Raw genomic sequence first — 19,905 nt, 5'->3', positions numbered from 1 at the left:
AGGAGAGGCTACGGGACCTGAACCTGTTCAGCCTCCACAAGAGAAGGCTGAGTGAGGATCTAGTGGCCTGTTACAAACTAGTCAGAGGGGACCAGCAGGCATTGGGGGAGTGAGTCCCTGTTCCCCCGAGCACTACCAGGAGTGATCAGGAATAACGGTCACAAGCTGGCAGAGGGTAGATTTAGGCTAGACATCAGGAGGTGCTACTTCACAGTCAGGGCAGCTAGGATCTGGAACTAACTTCCAAGAGAAGTGGTGCTGGCTCCTAGCCTGGGGGTCTTTAAGAGGAGGCTAGATGTACACCTTGCCGGGGTCGTTTGACCCCAGTACTCTTTCCTGCCATGGCAGGGGTCGGACTTGATGATCTGCTGGGGTGTCTTCTGACCCTACCAACTATGAAACTATGAAACAGTATATTCAGGGTTGTCTGTATCCCGCTCCTCTTTGTGCTACATGTCACGGTGTTTTTAGGCCTTCCTCAGAGGCATTGGGTGTTTGCTACCATCAAGTCTGGGGCAAATGATCCTGCTTAGACCAAAGCCAGATGTTCCTGGCTAGGGGGTCTTGGCTCTCCATTCAGGGTGAGACTGAATGCCATATTTGGAGTTAGAAAGGAATTTTACCCCCATGGTCAGGTTGGTGCAGACTGTGAGGGGTTTTGCCTTCTCCTGTAGCGGGGTCATGGTCTCTGCTTGGGATCTCTTGACAATGTTTCATAGAAGCAGGATGTTGGCTCCTGTGATCTCCCTACTTTACCTGTCAGGTTAGGGTGTTAGGTCTGTGTTGTGTCAGGGTAGATGGTAGTCCTATGTAGAGTTTAGATTATAAGAGGGTTTGGACAGGGATGATCCTGCCTCAGGCAGGAGGTTGGATTAGATGACGTCTGGAGGTCCCTTCTGGCCCTGCTTCTCTATGATTCTATGCTAGGGAGGAGAACAGTTCCAGACTTCACTTGGGACTTCACTTCCAAGGGGGCTGCAGTTAGTGTAGATGACATTTTTCCTGCAGTACACACCTTAAAAACTGCACCAGTATCTGAACAGCCTCCTTGGTACCTACTGAAACATGCCTTCTGTATGCTAAATCAGACCTGCTTGACAATGATAAGTAGACAGAGTTTCATAGATAGGGATTGTCCCTTCTGAACCACCAGTAGCCGAAGTGAGAAACTTTTTCTGAATTTTGGGAAATGGTGGTCTCTTTGCCCCGCCACCATCTGGTCTGCTTTGTGAGGCTATGGCTGCTTCTACCTAATACAGCCAGTCCCTTAGTTCAAACACATACTGGTACTTTCAGCGTGAGGGGTTCTCTAACAGTTCTCCTGCCTTACTTACGCTCTATGATGAGTGGAGCTTTCTGCACCAGATCTCCAGCTTCGACACTGATCTCACCAATGTCACTTGGCCGAACATCCTTAATTTTTAGCGTGTGAGTCAGCCCGTCATCAGATGAAATGATCTCATATTTGTCATCTCGTTTCAGCTCCTTCCCATTGAACTTCCAGGTAAAATTGGGCACTTTCTTGGATAAGCGGATTTCAAACACAGCTGTCTGCCTTTCTGTCACTTTCAGTGGTTTCAGTTCTGCCAGAAATGATAGGGGCTCATCTGTTAAAATAACAGAAGACAAATATGAATGTGCAGGTGTAAAGAATACTCATAGTTTAATCTAGTCTCAACTTTAGGATTTTCCTCAGTGGCCTTGAGCCAGATCCTCAGCTGGAGTCAATTAACCTAACTCTGCTGGAGTCATCGTTTGAATTTCTTTCTTACATGTAGAAGTAAGGACAACGGGCATGAATTTGTATAGCCCATTTTAAGTTCAAAAAGAGATGCACTACCTCATACTAGGACTACTTGAGGTCCACAGTACTTCAAAAGTGAGGTAAACTTCCCTCCAAGGCTGATTACCAGTCCACACATCTGTGGTTCTCACTCCATTTCTCCTGCCTTGCTCCTATTCTTTTCTTCCCCTTTATTCTAGTCACCACAAGGGAAATGGTTTCAGGTAAGTGCAACCAAGATCTGGAAATCTCTCTGGAGATTTTGTTTCATTTGGTTCATCTGCTGAACAGTAAAAAGGTAGCCCTGTTGGTTGTCCTGGTGTCAGTCACAAAACAGGGCCTGGATCAGCCTGGATCTATACCATCTCTGTATCAAGCTCATGACACATGACCCATCTTCTCACTTGGCCTCATTTTTGGGAGTTGGCCTGTGCAGAATGGGAGTGAGAGGGCAGGGTGTCTTCCACAGTGGCACTCCCAAGCCTGGCACGCAGGCAGGTAGACATGCCCTCTGTGGTTGTCAACATACTGGACACCTTGTGCCAAACTAGGTACTTGGGCTTGTCACAAGGGGCAAGTATTTTATTTTGATTAATTATGTAGAGGAAGGGGCAGCATTAGGAGGACCTCACACCTCAAGCAGTCCCACTGAAATTAAGTTACAAAGTGAGGGTACTGCTCAGTGTAAGTCTGAGAGGCCTTGAGATGGGCCAGCTATTCCAGAAATAACTGGAGGGCAAGTGGAGTAAAAGCAGTATTGTGGATAAAGAAGGTGGCAGCCTAATTTATACCCACCCTTGATTTAGGTCAACTTTGTTCTTGGATTTAAAATGTCTATGATTTCCCTCCAGCAACTGCAATCACATACTTGGCCTGTAACAGCGAGTGTGTGCAATAGAGAAAAGCCCTGTGCTTCATCTTCCCTGGGCATGTACATCCCCTTCCATTCCTAATGGATTGTGGAAGCACAGGTCATTTCCACCACAAGGCTATTGCCATAGCACTTTTCATCATTTATCTCTTTTCTGCTAAACTGGTTCAAATACAATGCTGAAATTTGCTGTCTTGTGAAATGTATTTCCTTTGATCATGTGCACTTTCCAGTTATTGCGGATCAGAGCATGACTCATACAGTGCTGGATTTTTGTTTGAGGGTAAAAAGACCAGTGAGTCATACATGTTGCAAAGAACTATAAAAAAAGAAGGTAGGTCATGGTCTGACACCGATTTTGACCCCATCTTTTTTAGTGTTCCATTTTGTCATGGCTTCCCTGCCACTGTGCAGTTAAAAATAAAAATTACCTATCACTTTCAGTGTTGCTGAGAGAATCTTGTCTGCAACACTAAGTTTATAGGTGCCCAGGTCCTTTTCATTCACATTGGTGATGTACAGCATATACTTGGTGCCCATTTGTTTCATGTCATATTTTCCTAGAGAGTACTGAGTACGCAGAGGCTCATCATCCTGAAAAAAAGAACACTGAAAGCTGGGTATCTTTCTAGAGGTCACCCAGTTGTATGTGAATCAACACAAGGTTGAGTTTAATGGACTTTGCTAGCCAGCAATGTGATTGCATGGCAAACCCTGGGATTTTGCCTCCAATCTACTGGCACCTATACATGTAATAGATTTCTGCTTTGACGTGTGCTAATTAATCAAGTCTGCTGGAGCACTTGATAAGCTTTAGTTAAAGCACCCCCACTGCCATTTTGAAACACAGGTACGTTGAATACATGTGATGCTGTGGGCGCTTTAATTAGAGTGGCTCTCAGAGCCACTCTAATTAAAGTGCCCCCCACCTCTACCCTGGAGCACATGGATAGAGGTCCTATATGTACCCCATCTAGATGGAAATCAATGATCCGTTGTCAGCAGTAATGCTTTGCACAGGCAGGTCAGCCTTTCAGAGTCTGAAAAGGTCAATTAGAAAGCACACAGCATAGCATTACAGGAAGTAATCGCTGTGACAGACAGCAGGCTGCCTCATAGGTAAATAAGGAGACTGGCTCCAAAATACACACTTGCCTGATAGACCGAGAGCTTCCTCTGGTTAGGGGCTGTTCTGGTCAAAAGCAAGTAAGTTAGGTCATATCCCGCTGTTCTTATCAGGTGCTTCTACACATGCAATCAATGTGAAGAAATAAACTCTGGAGTTTATTGCTTCTGGGTTCACTGTTTGAATGTGCACCCAAGACAGCAGCACATTGAGCCAGGTCAGAGCAGTCCCGGCTGGCAGAAAGTCCTGGGGGTCAGCCTGCCAGCCTGGGGCTGCTCCCCACATGGCTCAATATGCTGTAGAGAGGCTGGCTGGGGCACAAGTGTGCTCCAGTGTGGGGCTAGCCATCAGGGAATGCCAACACTGAAGCACCCTCATGCCTTAGCCAGCCGCAGCAGCATTTACACATGCACTACAGCAGAGCAAAAAACTCCACCACAGGATAGTACCTGTATTTACAATTACTTTAAATACAAGTACTATCCTACTGTGGAGTTAATTAGTTTACTGCAGCCTAATTGCCCTGCATGTGTAGACATTGAAAAGTTTACTGCAGAGCTAATTAGTCAACTGCAGTAAATGTGGTACCTTATTTTGTGAATAGTCTCACTGAGATTACCACAATAACTTGCAAAAGAAAGTATAGTTCAATGTGAGAGAGGATACCAGGAGATACCCTTTTGTTTTTGTTCAGTCCTCACTTGGGCATGGACTTCACTGTGGTTTTAAGCTGTCTGCAAGAACTTCATGTTTTGACCTAGCAAGACTGTGAGTAAAAGAAAGGGAGTATCACCTGTTCAAGATGGCAGAAGAAGGGATTTGTGAAGTTAAACAGATAAAATAGCAAACTACTGTCTTTTCCCGAGGCTAAAGGAAGAAGTTTTACCAGTAGCACATCCCTCCCATAGACCCTGTCAGACAAGCTAATGTATTAAGCAGGGCTACCCAAGCAGCCTTGCCTAACCAAAAGGGAAAGTGCAACTGGAGTTTTCCTCAGTTATGTTGCACTGATAAACTGAATCTTTCTGCGTCTGCCATTTTTGGTCAACCAAAGGAAATACAGAAAGCCACCTTAAGCCATGTCATCTTTGTATTGGGGTCCTTCAGTTCCAGAATGGCGTCGAATATAGCTGTGGAGTCTACTTTAGCTGCAACGTCCTCAAGAGGTTTCAGAATTTTGACAGCCTGTATGAAGAATAAAGCAGAAATCTATACCTTGTGCCACAATTCAAACTTCACTCAAAATTTGCTTCTGTCAGTAATAGTTTTCTGTTTTGTTTTGTTCTGTTGCTATTCCTTTTGTTTCCCATTTGCTCTTGGATTTTGGTGATACTCAAAAGCAATGTCCTTCCCCATGTCCTATGTGCTCTTCTGACCTTTTGCCACTGTTCTTTTTGCATGAAGAAAAGGAATGATGATCTTGTGGTTCAGGCACCAGACTCAGGAGATGTGTGTTCAATTCCTGTCCTGACTCTAGATTGTGTGATCTTGGCCAGAGTTAGTTTTCTGTCTGTAAAATTCATATATCCTTTGTTTATCTTGTCTATTTGAATTATAACGTCTTTGGGAAAGGGACTATTTCCCAGTATGGGAGCCTAGCATAATTGCTCTAGGTTAAAACCTCCAGGCAAATGATATCAACACTTCAGTAAGTAAAATCAGCCTGGTGTTGTTGGCTGAAGAAGTGGGGAATTCTGATACAGTGAGGATTCTTCTTGCAAAGTTCTTTTTTCTTTTCAGATGTGTGAAGAAACATTCATTTCACTGAATATCAGTGAATTTTAGGTTCTAGGACTGGACCCAAAGGGTATTTAGGTGGGGTTGTTGGACTGCATGTTAGGCTCCTAAATATCTTTTAGGAGCTGGCCCTTAATTCCTTTGTAACCCTTTGAAAATTCAAGCCAAAAGAACCAGCTAAAAATTCCAGGTGTGCCTTCAGTTCAGGATTTTGAAACTCTCTTCCCCAGCTAATCTCATTTTTTTAATCTGGCTTTTCTTTTAGACCCATCTGTACTGCAGTCCTTTTCTTCTTAGTTTGTAGCTGATTCTGTAAGGCATTCAGTGATGCTACAACTGAAGGGCATCTTCATGTGTAGGAGTGTTGTTCATTATAGAAACAGAAATAGAAATGGATGTGCAATGTGTTTTTAAAGCTGATGGTATCACTAACCTCAACCTCCACTTTTTTCTTCATTTCTTTTAGCTTTTTGAGAAGTCCACGGAAATCAGTGAAGCCATATTCCATACAAACTTTCTCAAAGTCCTTTTTTGGCACCTTGGAGAGGATCTCCAGCATTTCTTTTTCATCAACCACTTTCTTCACTGCCTTCTTTGGAGGTGGAGGCCCCCTGCGCACAGAGCATGTTATTTACAGTGTATTTAAATGAAAGCTTCTCTTACCTCTGGGGCCCTGCTAGAGGAAATTTTAAAGCCAGAGTTTCCATTGGGATGAATCTAAATAAGTAGGACTCTCTAGCTGGTAGGAAGTGAAGATGGGTTGTTAGGCAGTGCAGTCTCCCTCACACGTTCTACTGCTGGAAAGAGGGATCAGAGGACTCCTGGGCACTATCCCTGCCGTCTGAGGATCTGCCAAGGAAATTCCATTCACCTTTAGTGCTGATGTCTGAGAAAAAGAACAAACTGACCTATGGCTTATAGCGTCCGCTCCAAAACTAGGAGCCCCAAGCAAATCTCTGCATTGCTTGTGCTTGAAGTGTGTTTTTGCTGTGACGCATACCTGTTTAGAAATGGCCTAGCACCCCTTACTATTCACTCCTGAGAAAGAGGAGACAGCCTAGAATTAAACCCCCTTACCTTTTTTTCAGCATTTTTTTGAAATCCAGCTTTTCTTGACCTGAAAAAATAATTTTAAAAATCTTCTAACAAATGACTGGATTCATGTAGATCAATAGCAACATTAAACAATACCAGGTTGAAAAGCAATGGCTTTGATATCATCTGTACATTAAAAGAAAAATCCTGCTGCAGGTCACAGATACAGTGGGATTCAAGTAAGTGTTTTTCTTATGTTGGGAGGAGGTTTCAGTCATGAAGAAGCTATGCAGGGAGACTTCATCCCTGTCCAAAGTCCGTGCCATACAGCAGTGATAAAATATGGATGCTTAATTGCCATTGATTTAACTGTTCTCCAACTGTAATGATTGGTCTCTTTGCCTCTGTTTTCCTGGGAGACAACTGGGGGAACATAATCAGTGGGAATTGGGCATGTAAATACCTTGGAGAGTTTGAGCCTCAGTGTCCCTGCACCTCTGTTCTCCATGTGTAGTGGGGGGAGGGAAGAAAGCACAACCTTAACTTGCAGGGTTATTTGGGGAATAAATACAAGATTGTAAAAGAGCTTGGCTAATATAGGTCTGGGCCATCCAACTTCTAAGTGGCCAGGGGGCCACATACCACGTGAGTCATGCCAGCAGAGACTGTACTAGTACAAGTCACAGGCCACTGGGCTGCACACCTCTCCCCTGCACCACACACATGGGCAACTCCTTCTACATTGCTGCACCATGCTATGGGCTCCTTTGGCTTCATGGGCTGTGCCGCCCCACTCTCTGGAGAGGGAGCAGGAAGTGAGAGCTGATAGTAGGAAAGAGCCTAGAGACCCTAGTTGCACCAGCAGCCAGAGAGATAAGGGGGGCAGTTGCCGGGTAAGAGCTTGAGGGCCACACATTAACCTCTTGCAGGCCACCAGTTAGACAGCCCTGGTATAAGTAATGAGGGCAGATGGAGATCAGATAGGAGGATAGTTATCAAAATGGCCATGCAGCTGCTTTACTGGTGAATCACAATACATACAATCTTCACACTTTGCTTAAGTATATCAGGGTGTTTTTCCCCCCTTTGCTGGCGGAACTGCTCTTGGGAGGAAGCATCAATGCTATTTACTGGGAGTATGTCTACACAGCACAATTCAGAGCCAGGCAGATACCCCAAGGTAGATGGGGGCACATTGGCAGGCATACTTGTGTCTACATGGTGCAAAGCTATTCTGTATAGGTAAAGGTAGAGGTGTCTCATTTACAGGCCTTTGAGGCCCATTGAGGCAGTAGAGACAAAGCTCTCTTTAACCTCAGCTTGAGAAGGAAATGATGTGGTCAGCACCAGTCACCCTACCATCTGAGCTCCTTGCACTGTGTAGAAGCACCCAAATGAATCCTGCATGTGCTAGTTTTGCAACTGGAAGCAATATTGTTCCCCAGTGAATTGCTCAGCTCAGGCTAATATACTCTGCTTCTCCATAGAGCTAAAGGGCATAGCATCATGCTCATGTGGCTAATAAAGGGCACTGGCAGAAGTGACATTTGTTGCACAACTGGTCCCCAGAAAGCACTCTATAGCTGTGCTGTGACACATGTGCGTGGCTGCAGGGAGCTTTAAAAGTAGCCAGTTGTGTGACAAATTAACCCTTATTTAATGAGGGGTCAGCTGAAGGTGACCCAAAGCAAAGCACCTTAGGGAACTGCTGTCAATCCCTCATGCAATTGGGGCTTGGCTGATGCTTCCCAGCCCTGCCCCTGGTACTGTCTGTAGGAAGGGAGGGTTGAGAAGGGAGGGAGATAGAGCTGTGGGTTGGGGTTTGCCCAGCCTGAACTAGAGGTGGGGAGGGTGGATTGGAGCCTCCCACACCTTGTGACCCCCCCCCAGTCACCTCCTCTTCCCGCTCAGGCCAGGCAAACCAGAGCCTGCAGCTCCCTCGCCCTCTCATCTCCCTCCTTCCTTCCTGAAGATAGCACTGGAGCTTGGAGCGGGGTTGGGGCTAGGTGAGAGAGGCTGTAGTCAGGCTCCTCTGCTGGATTGACTCCGAAGTAGAGCTCAATCTCCCTCTCCCCTCTCCCAACTGAACAGATGAATATCTGTTGGGTTGGGGGGTTCGCTCAAACTCGTGGTGCATTCTGTGAGGCACCATGACAGAGTGGGGGACCTGCATGTCTGTCAGTGCCCAAAGAGAGCTAACTGGATCTTTCCAAGTCTAACTGTACATTAATAATTAGCTTAGTTATTATGATAATCAGGATGGACCTCTAGTACTTACTTTCAGTCACAATTAGGGACACAGTATAGATGGCATCAGCATGGGTGTTGGAAACGACGCACTTGTAGTTATCTGCATCATCTGAGCCAAGGCTCTCCAACTGGAAGCAGCAGAAACACATGGACAATGAGGCCAACAGAAGCTCCAAATTCTCCCAGTGTCAGTGGCTCAAATGTATTATAGTAGACTCATGAATTCCATTATGGTTTTTTCTGTTTTAAATACTAATTTTTCATGGGTTCATAAGCCATCTCTTAGGCCTCAGGGCAGAAATTCATAAGCACTAGTCAAATGATTAAGGGCAGTGACATCAGGGGCTTGATCCAAAGCCTACTGAAGTCAGTGGGAGTATTCCCACAGAGTTTGCTCAACTTCAGATAAGGTCTTAGATTTAGAGACTTTTGACCTTAAACAGGACACACACACACACACACACACACACACACACAAACACACACACAAAAACACAACTTGTCTTTCCTTTCAGGTCTGTTTTTTTAGCTGGCCCTCTCTTCAATGACAGGTGACCAAAACTCCCTACCCCCCAAAACGCATATGTTTCAGGGAAGGCACTAAACAAAGAAAGTGCCAGGTCCATGGAACAGATAGCTTTTCATGAGAGAGCTCTGCAGAGGAGAAAGAGGAGGGAGTTTGGCATGCACTAGCCTGCAGACTGTGGTGAACATGAAAGGCTGTCTGAAAGAAGATGTGAATTAGGAATGGGTCAGTGATCAAGCGGAGAGGACACAACTGAGGCAAGAAAAAATGGGGTATGGGCAGAGCTTTTGTTTCTGTGAACATGACCCAAAGAATGAAATAGGACCAAAATGAGATCTATATGTTGCTCAAACACCATCATCATCAACATTGTATCTGTTAATGTTGTGCATAGGAGCCCATTGTGTTAGTCCATGGTATGGCTAAGTTAAGACATTTGGGGATGTTAGGGGGAGGTTAGATCAGGTTCAAAATGGCCATCTGATGGGTGGGTGGGTTAGCAGGGAGGTCGGAGGGATGGGGGGGCAAATAGGCTGGGAAAGATCAGGAGCCCACTGGGGGATGGAAGGGGCTTGCAGGGAGGATGGGGTGGGTTGGGGGGTACAGGCATGATTCATGGAGGATTTGGTGGGATCAAAGGGACTCACATTGTCTGCAGGGACCTCTGGGGGGACCAGGAGCTATTTTTAGCTCCCAGCCACCATCCCCCACCCGGCAAACCTACCCCTTATCCTTCCCACCCTCCCCCCACCAGGACTTACTTTCTTGGCTCCAGCAGCAAGGGGATGGGGGGCTAAAAATAGCTTGGTGCCAGGTGTGGGGGTGGGGGTGAAAAGTGCAGGGCTGTACAGGGAATTGTACAGAAGTTCCATGCATGGGTCTAACCTAGATTGCTCAAGTTTGAGTGTACATGGATCCAAGTCTATCTTAAACTGGGTTTGGCCATTTTGGACTGGTCTGTGTGCATGGAACTTCTGTACAGTTATGGGCTTAAGCTGATTTCTGATCACTGACACCAGATCTGAGCAAACGGTCTGCACCTGGAATGAACGGAATTACATCAGGTGGCCTGGCTACCTTGAACCCAACTTAACTTCCCCCTAACCCTGCTGCCCCTGAATGTACTTAGCCAAAGGGTCTAGCAAAGCCTTGTGCTCAGTACAAGGCTGTGTATTATTTCCTATACAGCAGGGGTTGTCAACCAGGGGTATGTGTACCCCTGGGGGTACTTGGGAAGGCTCTAGTGGGTACGTGTAGGCGGGTAGGGGCAGAACGCTGCCACTCACCACTTCATGCCGCTACCTCCCAGGAGCAGGGCCAGAGTATGTGTGTGTGTGGGGGGGTGCGGGCGGGGGAGCAAGGGCCATGGAGGTTGCATGCGGCAGCTGCCACCACCCCCTGCTCTGCATCTAGCTGTGTGCCACCCCCCACTCCTCCCTGCTCCGTGTCCAGCTGCTTATTAAAAAAGGTTGAAAACCTCTGCTATACAGCAAAAAACAGCCAAATGTAAGAGTACCACAGTATTCCATGAAAACAGTCCTACATATGATAAGACTCATACAAGCTAGTATTTTCAGACCAATGCTGAAGAATACTGTGGCATTCTTATAATAATAGAGATAATTGTTATGAACCAAAATTAGGAAGAAATGGCAAACTATATTACCTTTAGCACATATTCCTTATTGATGCTGTCAAAAAACATTTTTGATCCTTCTTTTATTGGTATCCCACTTTCTCTTTTCCATGTTACCTTTGGGGTAGGGTTACCTTTTACTTTAGCTCGAAATACTGCTTTATCTCCTAAAGTTGGAGGAGAAACATTAGAGGATGAATTAGTTAGGGACATGTATTTTTACGTGATTTCTTTACACACATTTAATTTATCTGAAGTCATTTAAAATGTAGGGCTTCTTTTCCATTATACAAGGGTCAGGTTAAGCTCTACCATAACTTCATTGGCTATAGTGAAGTGGCTCACCTAGAAACATAAGATATTGTTCTCTTTTTTTGTAATTCTTACAAAGAAGAATGATAAAGACTTTAAAGGTCTTTCTTTCTGTTTAAATTCTGCATTAGCCATTCAGATCAATGGGAATTTTCCTATTGACTTCAGTGCATACAAGGCACTATCCCAAAAGCAAATAGTTGATATTTACATAGTTAAAATGAGAGCGTGCACCTGCATATATTTGTAAATGCAGTTAACCATCTGCATGTAGTGACCTGTTTAGTAATTGCTGGATTTGCACATATGCTATGTGTATAGATTTAGTGTGACCATGTCAGTGTTTGGTTTTGAGCACATAGTATCTTTGGTGACCTCATAATAAGGTAACTTTCAGTGGAACTAGGTATTGCTTACCTTCAGGGGCACTCAATGGTCGAGGTTTCTCCACAAATTCTGGGAAACTCTCTCCTGGAGGGATCTCAAAGGAGCGTGTCATCATGCTGAAGGACTCCACAGTGGCAGAAGACTTCCTAGAAACAACTTCCTCTGTTAGAAGAAAAAGTATGTAAGTCAGATGGGATAGTAACATGGCTTTCAAAGGGCTAAACTGTGAGAGTAGGTGTCTCCAATGTATATAACGATATTGCAAATTGACTATGTTATCTAAAAGCTGTGGGGAGGAAGGGTTTTGTAATGATTAAGGTACTAGCCTAGAACTTAAGAGCATGTGCAGATGAAACAGGGGCCCTAAATGGAAGAAGTGGGTTTTTAAAAACACCACTTCAATTTAGGGCCAAGTAAACCCCCGTGTTGTCTACACACCCATGCACTTATCTACCTCTCTGGTGGGGAGGGGAGGGTAAACTGCCGGCAGCCAGAGTGGTCCTTGGGCTGTGGGGAGGTGGCTGGTGCTTCCCTTTGTGGCAGTGGTGGCCCCCCCACATGTGGCACCCACACACAAGTACCCAGCTTGGGCCATCAGCTGCAGAGGACACCAGGTCCCCGTGCAGCTCAGGCAGGCAGGCAGGCTCCAGGGGGCAGGGAAAAAGAAAAGATCAGGCTCAATGCTTTTTTTTTTCTTGGGTGGAGCCTGCTTTCCCGGGCTGCTGCCAGGCTGCCTGCATGGGCTTGCTGCAGAGCCCCTGAGCTGCACAGAGCTTGGTGCTTCGCTCCACAGCTGTAGGGCAGCAAACCAAAGCTCCTTGGAGGAGTTTTAGTTTGCTGCACCCAAGTCATTTAAGGTGTATTATGCTGCCGAATCTGGTACAGCAGCTGGAATTACTGTGCAATACGCTGCTGACGTGTGCAAACACTAACACCATCAAAGCGGTGCAACAGCATTTAACCTGCTTTAAAGTGTTGTGCACATATGCCCCTCGCTTCATCTACACATGGCCTATGAGGCCTAGATTGAACTCCTTGCTTCACTAGACATGTGGCATGACCTCAGTGAAGGCACTTAACCTCTCTCTCCTTCAGTTGCTCATGTGTAAACAGAAGGAATAGCACTGTCCTTTTTTTTTACAGAGCAGAAATACATTATACCTAGATTGTGAGGTGCTCACATACTATGGAAACAGAAGCCATGTAAGCACCTTAGACGTAAACATTGCTTATCAACAGTGCCATTCAGAAGGCTCTGTAACCAAAGTTGCCCTGAATTTATTTTGGTTTTACCCTTTTGTCTCCTGTGTTTTGGCCAGCGGAATATAGCCAGGACCACACCATCCGATGCAGTCAGCAATGCCAGCATTAAAAGGAATGATGACTCTTGATGTTAGTCAGACTTATGATCTGAAAGCCATGATAACATTTTTTTTAGGCCATCTCAGTTTTCAAAGACTACAACAATACTTGCCTTCGACAACCTTGGATTGAGACACATGTGTTTGGGAACTGGAGACTTCAATGGAGGAATGCAGCTGCATTGTGCTTTCCATGTGCATAACTTGCGTTGCCATGGTGAAAGCCTTGATTTCTGCAGGTCCCTGTATGCTTCTGAGCTGCGTGGGTGAGGAGAATGGAATTCAGGATCAAATATCGATGTCCATCTCACATGCTCAAAAGTGAGGCAGTGCAGTCCCCGCCCCTCATTCAGAGACCAGTTATGTTACTGTAGTTGGTGAACAAAGAAGTATGTAGATAATGTCCTATGGGTGTGGAAAGTTGTGTGTCTGCTTTAGTGGAAGATCACAAAGGGCCACTTTCAGCATGAGAAGGCAGGATTTTTTAATTATTCATTTCAGAAGACTCAAAGGTGCTGCGTTTTGATCAAAATGAGTCGTTTTTCAAGGACTGACCAGTCAGGATAAATCAGCATAACTTGGTCATCTTCAGCGAGACCACTTTATACCAGCAAGAAACTGGTTCTGAGTATTTCACGTACTAGCTCTCAGACTTCGTGAGGAGATTTTGGTGTCTGTTCCTGACCCTTTACTCATGTAAACAGCATGTACTACAGGAACCCTGTTGAAGGCTACTGTTTACTTTCCAGGCAGCCTCCACTGGGCTCCATGAAAGTCAATGTGATCTTTGCCGTTGACCTGGATGGCCCTTAATGTCTATTCATTCATATTTTATTGAGGTTTTCTTTAGCCAACCAGTTTTAAAGAGTAAAACAGAAAAAGAGCAGCAGAATTGTCTGTAGCAAGGCCCAAAGCTGCTGGTTCAGTTGTGGCAGCATGCCAGAGTCTGCAGCAGAGGGTGGACAGACCAAATCCCTTCCCTCACCTGCAGGAGCATCACAAACCTTGTGCCTCATGCAACACAACTCCTCCAAAGGAAACATGTAGAAAACAAATCCAGGTTTAGGGCATAGTACTCCTTTCTACCTGAGCAGGTGCAAGGAGTGGGCACATGGCCTCATGGTTTCTCCCGCTGTTAGCAACTCCAGCACCACCAGCAGCATTAGATTCATGTTCTCCTTGTGCTAATGGGATCGTGATGGCATGGGGATGGACCTGCCAGCACATTATGTGAGCTTAGATCTGCAGTACAAAGTTCTGCGGAAGTCACCCCGGCACAGATTTAACTACCAGTAAGTTGGTGGAAAAGCATTTTTGTTGGCTTGGTTTATGTTGCTTGTGGAGGAGAGGAAGAAAAACTCCTGCTGGCACACCTGGTATCTCCACTAGAGGGCTCTGCTGACACAGCTGTGTGACCCCTATAGTGGCACAGGTTCCCTAATATAGGCATGTCTGGAGCGTTCAGGGTGAAGAGGCTGATTGACTCTGTCCACTTCCAATAGGGAAGACTATCATTACATTCATACCTTAGAGGTGTTTGCCTAGTGCTAAAAATACTCCTTGGCAACTGAAAAACAACAGAGAAAAAGCAAACCTGGGAGCCCCCACCAGATTTTTGTGGAGGTGAAAGCTCGTATTTCAGGAAGAAACACAAACGCCTCTTGTTCGGTGCTGAAGGACAAATGGGTGGATGTGAGGAGGACCGAAAAAGTACAGTCTATAGCAGTGGTCACCAACCAGATTATGGGTCTAGAGGTAGATCTTGGAGCCTCTCGGAGTTGATCTGAGGCTGGGCTGGAGGGTTGAGTGCCCACATGGATGCATGCATGTGCCCAGCCCAAGCAGATCAGTCCGTAGGGAAGGGAAGGGGGCCAGACTGAGGCCCCTGTGGTGAGGGACAGTGCTGCGGAGGCAGAAGCAAGTTGAATTGGGGCCCCAGCTGGGTGGGTGGTGGGAGGATTGAGCCTGGGTGGCTTGTTCTGGGGCACAGGGTGGTCCAGCTACTGTGCACACCCTGGCAGAGGCCCCGGGGGGGCATGTGACCCCCATCTGTGCACAGCAGAGGCAGCTGCAGCTGCAGGCTGGGCTTTGCACCCTGAGTCCTGCTGCAGCCCACCCGGGAACATCCTGACACCATGTGTCCAGCTACTGAGTGAGCAGGGGACGAGGCTCAGCCCAGTGGCTGGACACATGTGCCATCAGGCTGCTCCTGGGTAGGTTACAACAGCAGCTGCCTCCACTGTGCACAGATGGCGGGCATGTGCCCCTGCCAAACACCAGGCAGCATGGGTGGCTGTAGCAACTGTGAGGGAGGAAGGGAGTGGGGCTGGAGCAGGGGCAGGCCCTGCACAGCAGGAGACACGGGGACGGGGGGCGCGTGCACCCTGGGAGGGCACGGGTGCATGTCCCCGGATCTGCACACTGACTGGGCTGGCTGCTACTGCGTGCTGGGGCTGGGGCTGGGGCTGTGCTGGGCAGCGCTGGGAGCAGGGCTAGGTGTGGGGCTGCAGACACCCAAAAAATTCACTGTAGCAATCCCTCCCAGCACCACTGCCTCTCAGCCCGTGCAGCACAGCACAGTGCAGTCCAGACCACTGCTGTGAACAGAATGGGGTGGTGGTGCATGGTAGATCTTGGGTTGCTTGGGTTGCTTTGACAAAGGTGATCTACTTAAAAAGGTTGGAGATTACTGGTCTAGAGGAAAGGGAGACTAAGCCACCCATAAGACCTTGAGCTTCTCAGCTGGTTTTGGTGATAAAATGGCTCTTAGTATAAACTAGATTAGTCCCAGGACTGGTCTAATTAACACCAGCTTTCCAAAAGCTGCTCCACAGTCTAGAACAGCCCAGAATCTCCAGAGTGACCTACACTGAGGACTGTTCCCATTTCCCATTCCCTGGGGTCAGGATATGGAAGGGTACCCACAACAGCAACAGCTACCTCCCTTGGCCCCTTGTGAACAGAAGACAAGTGAGGAAACACTGCTCCTACCCCTGTATATCATCACTATTTTCTTTTTCCCTGTCATGCCCCTTCTGCTCATATTTCCTTTCACTGATAATCACAACTTTTCCAAATCTGGTCTGGAAACAAGCCAGCAAAGAGTAATGTTCATGAAGAGTCTTGCTTTTGCAGAGCATCTTGAATCCATTCCCTTCCCATGTCCTGCAATTCCTTTCTGTTGTTGTTGGTTGCCCTTCTCCTCTGCCTTTCTGTTGCATGCAATATGTTTTTGACATAGGGATTGGGAAGCAATAGGGCAGAGGAGGGACAGGAATTTAGAAAATGTCTATAATATCAAACTGGAACTGCCAAAGTTTGGACCAGATCTTTTGAGGTCCCTTCCAGCCTTACTTGTCTATGAAATGTTTCTATTTTCTGGTGCTAAATCCAAGAATATGAGAGATGCAGTTCCCAGCTAGTGACAGCTTTTCCATGTATAAAATACCATGACTTAGGGTTGAATATGTTTAATCATTTTAGCGTTAGAAATGCGAGTTTTATACTACTGTATTTAAAGTTCCTTGTTTCCCTGTGAAACTAGCATCAACTTCCTCAAATGCTGCATTTTAAAGATATGATATTATCTATATTAGAATTGTTTACTGCTGCCCATCACCAAGCCTATTTTTTTCATAGATGTCTGAGCAAAAAGAATACAAAATGATGGTGTAGACAAATACTCTATCCTTCAGAAAACAGATAAAAGGGACATAACCAAACCAAGCAGATTCTGTACTGAGCAATGGAATACATACATTACACCTAGCACAATTACTATGCCTAGTTTGCTATGGTTGCATTTTATTAAAATAATATTTGCAAGCAAATTTGTAACTTGACAAAAGCTGAATCAATCTTAGTCATCAATATGACTAAGATATACTCATAAAGTTTTGGTATGAGAGTATGATCATTTTGAGACAATCAGAGGGTTTCAGAAGAAATGGAAAAGTGTGTCTAGTCCAGTGGTTCTCAATCTAGTTAGACCCAAGGCACCTCTTAGAATATGCCAGGTCTTAACTTTCACTCATTTCTTGTCTAGAGGAAAAATAATAGGGCCATTTTTTTGGTTGCAAAGAACCCAAAAGACCACAACAGGGCAGAATGTTTTTGGTCCTGTGGATTCCTATTTAAAACCTCTGGAATATGAGTCATGTGCATACATCTAGTATTGTGTGGCAACCCGCAGCACCCTAGTTGAGAATCACTCGTCTAGTCAATTTAGTATAGGATTCTTCCCTGTATTTTTCAACACCTTCTTTAAGCTGTTTTACATGCTTCAAGAAATAGTGCTTCCTAATGATAGTTTCTGAAGTCCTTTATTTTTTATCTGCCCGAGAGAAAGGCTGCTATCCTAATAAAATATTGCTAATGTTGTCAGACAACTGTTTCTCATGCAAATTACTACAGCAAAAATGTTCATAGCATCATTCTATGACATGATAGGCAACATTTACTCAATTAAAATTTACCTTCTCTTCCAGGTGTCAAGGTCTTGGTTGATTTCTACTATGAAAAATATGTTTTCAGACCATAAGTGGATCCTTTTGTGTCCTTTGGCTGATGTGAGGCTCTGTAGATTGCTGCAGTCTTAGGAAGACAGCTGGGTCCCTCAGCACAGGACAAATATGGCTCTAAATAGAGCAAACTTTAAATACAGACTTGCCTCTTGTGGGCTATGTAGTTACAGCCATTAGACTGACTTCAGCAGTTTCACATATTTAGAGGAATAGGGTGATAAACTTGCAAGAGTGAGTACCACTGTGTAGCAAGAATAACTCTTCTGAAGGTCAGAGATGACTTCTTACAGTGTTTCCTGAGATATGTCAGTGTGCAATTTCAAGTTCATGACCAAAAGACAGGTGCCTTTTCATGTACAACTTATCTTTTTTTAAAGGAATCTCAAACATTTTGGGTTAGATTTTCAATAGATTTCAGCACTCAACAGCTCCCAGCTTAGTATTTAAATTCGTGACTTGATTTTCAGAGTAGGGCACGATTTAAGAACCTAAGTGGAGTGGCTGGATTTTTTTAAAGCACTGAACACCCAAGAGCTATTTCTGCTGCTTCACTTGGGTGCTCAAGTGGGAACAAAGCCATCCCCAGTTGTAGATGTAGAGGTCTTTTGAATATTTGCTCTTTTATACTCAGCAATAAGCTCTTGAATTCTGCTACTCTCCTTCAAGTTGACAAGGGCAGGATTCCAGGAATAGTCCTTCTGAAGCCCAGGGGACTCCTGACAGATTAAAATAATTGTGAGTAAGGGTAGCAAAATCTGGCCCTAAGTTGTTTAGCTCTCTCTCACTTTACTTGGAAGACCAACAGCATTGCTAAGGTAAGACCGGAACCGCCACCTCATTTCTGTACAGAACTTTTTGTTCAGAAGGATCAATGCTACCTCTCTTCCTTTTATGACAGACCTAATGACTATAAATTCTTTCTCTTCATTGATAGCATTGATGACAATTCACAGGGCTGTTAGATAACTTACTCTGATTTACCTTTGGCATAAATAAGAGCACAGTTTGGCACAAGAGGACTCTGGGATGTAATCCACCATTACATTTTAAAGCATGTGAACCTAGAAAACTGAGCTGAATCCAAAGAGCCTGCCATCAATACTTGACTTCCATAAGAGAAGTTTCAAGGAAAACAAGTTTCATGGGAAACCTCCAATAATATCAAGTGGGACATTTCCCTGGGAATATACAACTCTTAGATGATTTGCAATATCCTAAAAGAAGGTAACAAACAAACAAACAAACACATACATGTGTATTTTTCCCTAGAACATAAAAGAGCCATAATTTAACATACACTGTAATGTTTGCTGGATGATAAGTGGGATTGATTACTATAGAGGCTCCATTCTCAGAGCTGCAGAACTAGTTGTTCAACACATACAAAAGAGAAAAGTATGCAAACAGTATGGCATGTGTCCTGCTTTAAAGGATCTATGGTACTATGTGTTGCTTCCTGCCACTAAGTCCTTCAGGACACAAACTTCTATTTTTCCCTTTCAAAACTCTAAATCAGAAAAGAGCAACCCATGCATGTGGAAAGAGAAATGACATTCAGGCCAAATTCTCATTTTCCTAATGGAAAAACACCCAAATAACCCACCCTCTCTTCATGTTTGTCCCCATCTACTGTTTTCTTCCTCTCTGTTGTTCTCCTCTCCAAGTTACAATTCTAACCAGGACTTTTCTGCACGTGCACACGCCTACATGTATGCTTTGCAGGTCTTCCATGGGGGCGAATCATAGAAAATTAGGGTTGGAAGGGACCTCAGGAGTTATCTACTCCAACCCGCTGCTCAAAGCAGGACCAGCCCCAACTAGATCATCCCAGCCAAGGCTTTGTCTAGCCGGGCCTTAAAAACCTCCAAGGATGGAGCTTCTACCCCCTCTCTGGGTAACCTGCTCCAGTGTTTTATTGCCCTCCTAGTGAGAAAATTCTTCCTAATATCTAACCTAAATGGCCCACATTGAAGAGGAGAGGTCTAGAGCTAGGGTGGGCAAAGTCTGGCCTGAGGCAGACTCCATTTCCCAGCAATCCCTGACCAGTCACTGCAGCCAGTTTCCATGGAGACCCCAGGAGGGGCAGGGCCATGACAGCAGGGGGGCATGGAGACCTGCCCAAGCAGAGCTGGCAGGGTGTGTGGCTGGGCGGGGAGCTGCTCTGGGCTGGGATTTTGCAGTGGTGACAGCGTGGTCTGGAGCTGGGGCAGAGCTGTGATCCCCTGCCTGCACACTCCTGCCTGGGGTTGCGGGCAGCTGATAGCAGCTCTGCCCCAGCTGCTGTCACTGCTGCTAAATCCCAGCCCCACCTGAAAGGGGAGCAAAGGTGGTTCTTAGTCACTCTTCACACTCCCTTGA

At 45.5% G+C, this 19,905-nt stretch overlaps 1 protein-coding gene across 1 annotated transcript in view; it reads right to left on the bottom strand.

The window, feature by feature from the left end:
- The window catches only part of IGSF22 (immunoglobulin superfamily member 22), a 42,668-nt gene extending 29,428 nt beyond the window's left edge, over positions 1 to 13,240 (bottom strand). Inside the window, exons 1-9 of the mRNA XM_019551009.1 lie at positions 13,138 to 13,240; positions 11,694 to 11,825; positions 10,995 to 11,131; positions 8,831 to 8,930; positions 6,595 to 6,634; positions 5,951 to 6,128; positions 4,852 to 4,965; positions 3,086 to 3,248; positions 1,335 to 1,607 (exon numbers count right to left, since the gene is read on the bottom strand). Coding sequence (XP_019406554.1) covers positions 1,335 to 1,607; positions 3,086 to 3,248; positions 4,852 to 4,965; positions 5,951 to 6,128; positions 6,595 to 6,634; positions 8,831 to 8,930; positions 10,995 to 11,131; positions 11,694 to 11,825; positions 13,138 to 13,240 — 1,240 coding nt within the window. The remainder of the gene's footprint in view (positions 1 to 1,334; positions 1,608 to 3,085; positions 3,249 to 4,851; positions 4,966 to 5,950; positions 6,129 to 6,594; positions 6,635 to 8,830; positions 8,931 to 10,994; positions 11,132 to 11,693; positions 11,826 to 13,137) is intronic.
- Positions 13,241 to 19,905: the final 6,665 nt, after the last annotated feature.

This window comes from Crocodylus porosus, unplaced genomic scaffold, assembly GCF_001723895.1.
Source record: "Crocodylus porosus isolate Cpor-Errol unplaced genomic scaffold, CroPor_comp1, whole genome shotgun sequence".
NCBI classification, from domain to species: Eukaryota; Metazoa; Chordata; order Crocodylia; family Crocodylidae; genus Crocodylus; species Crocodylus porosus.
Note: the sequence above shows the minus strand (reverse complement) of the source record. Positions and strands in the feature narration are given on the sequence as shown.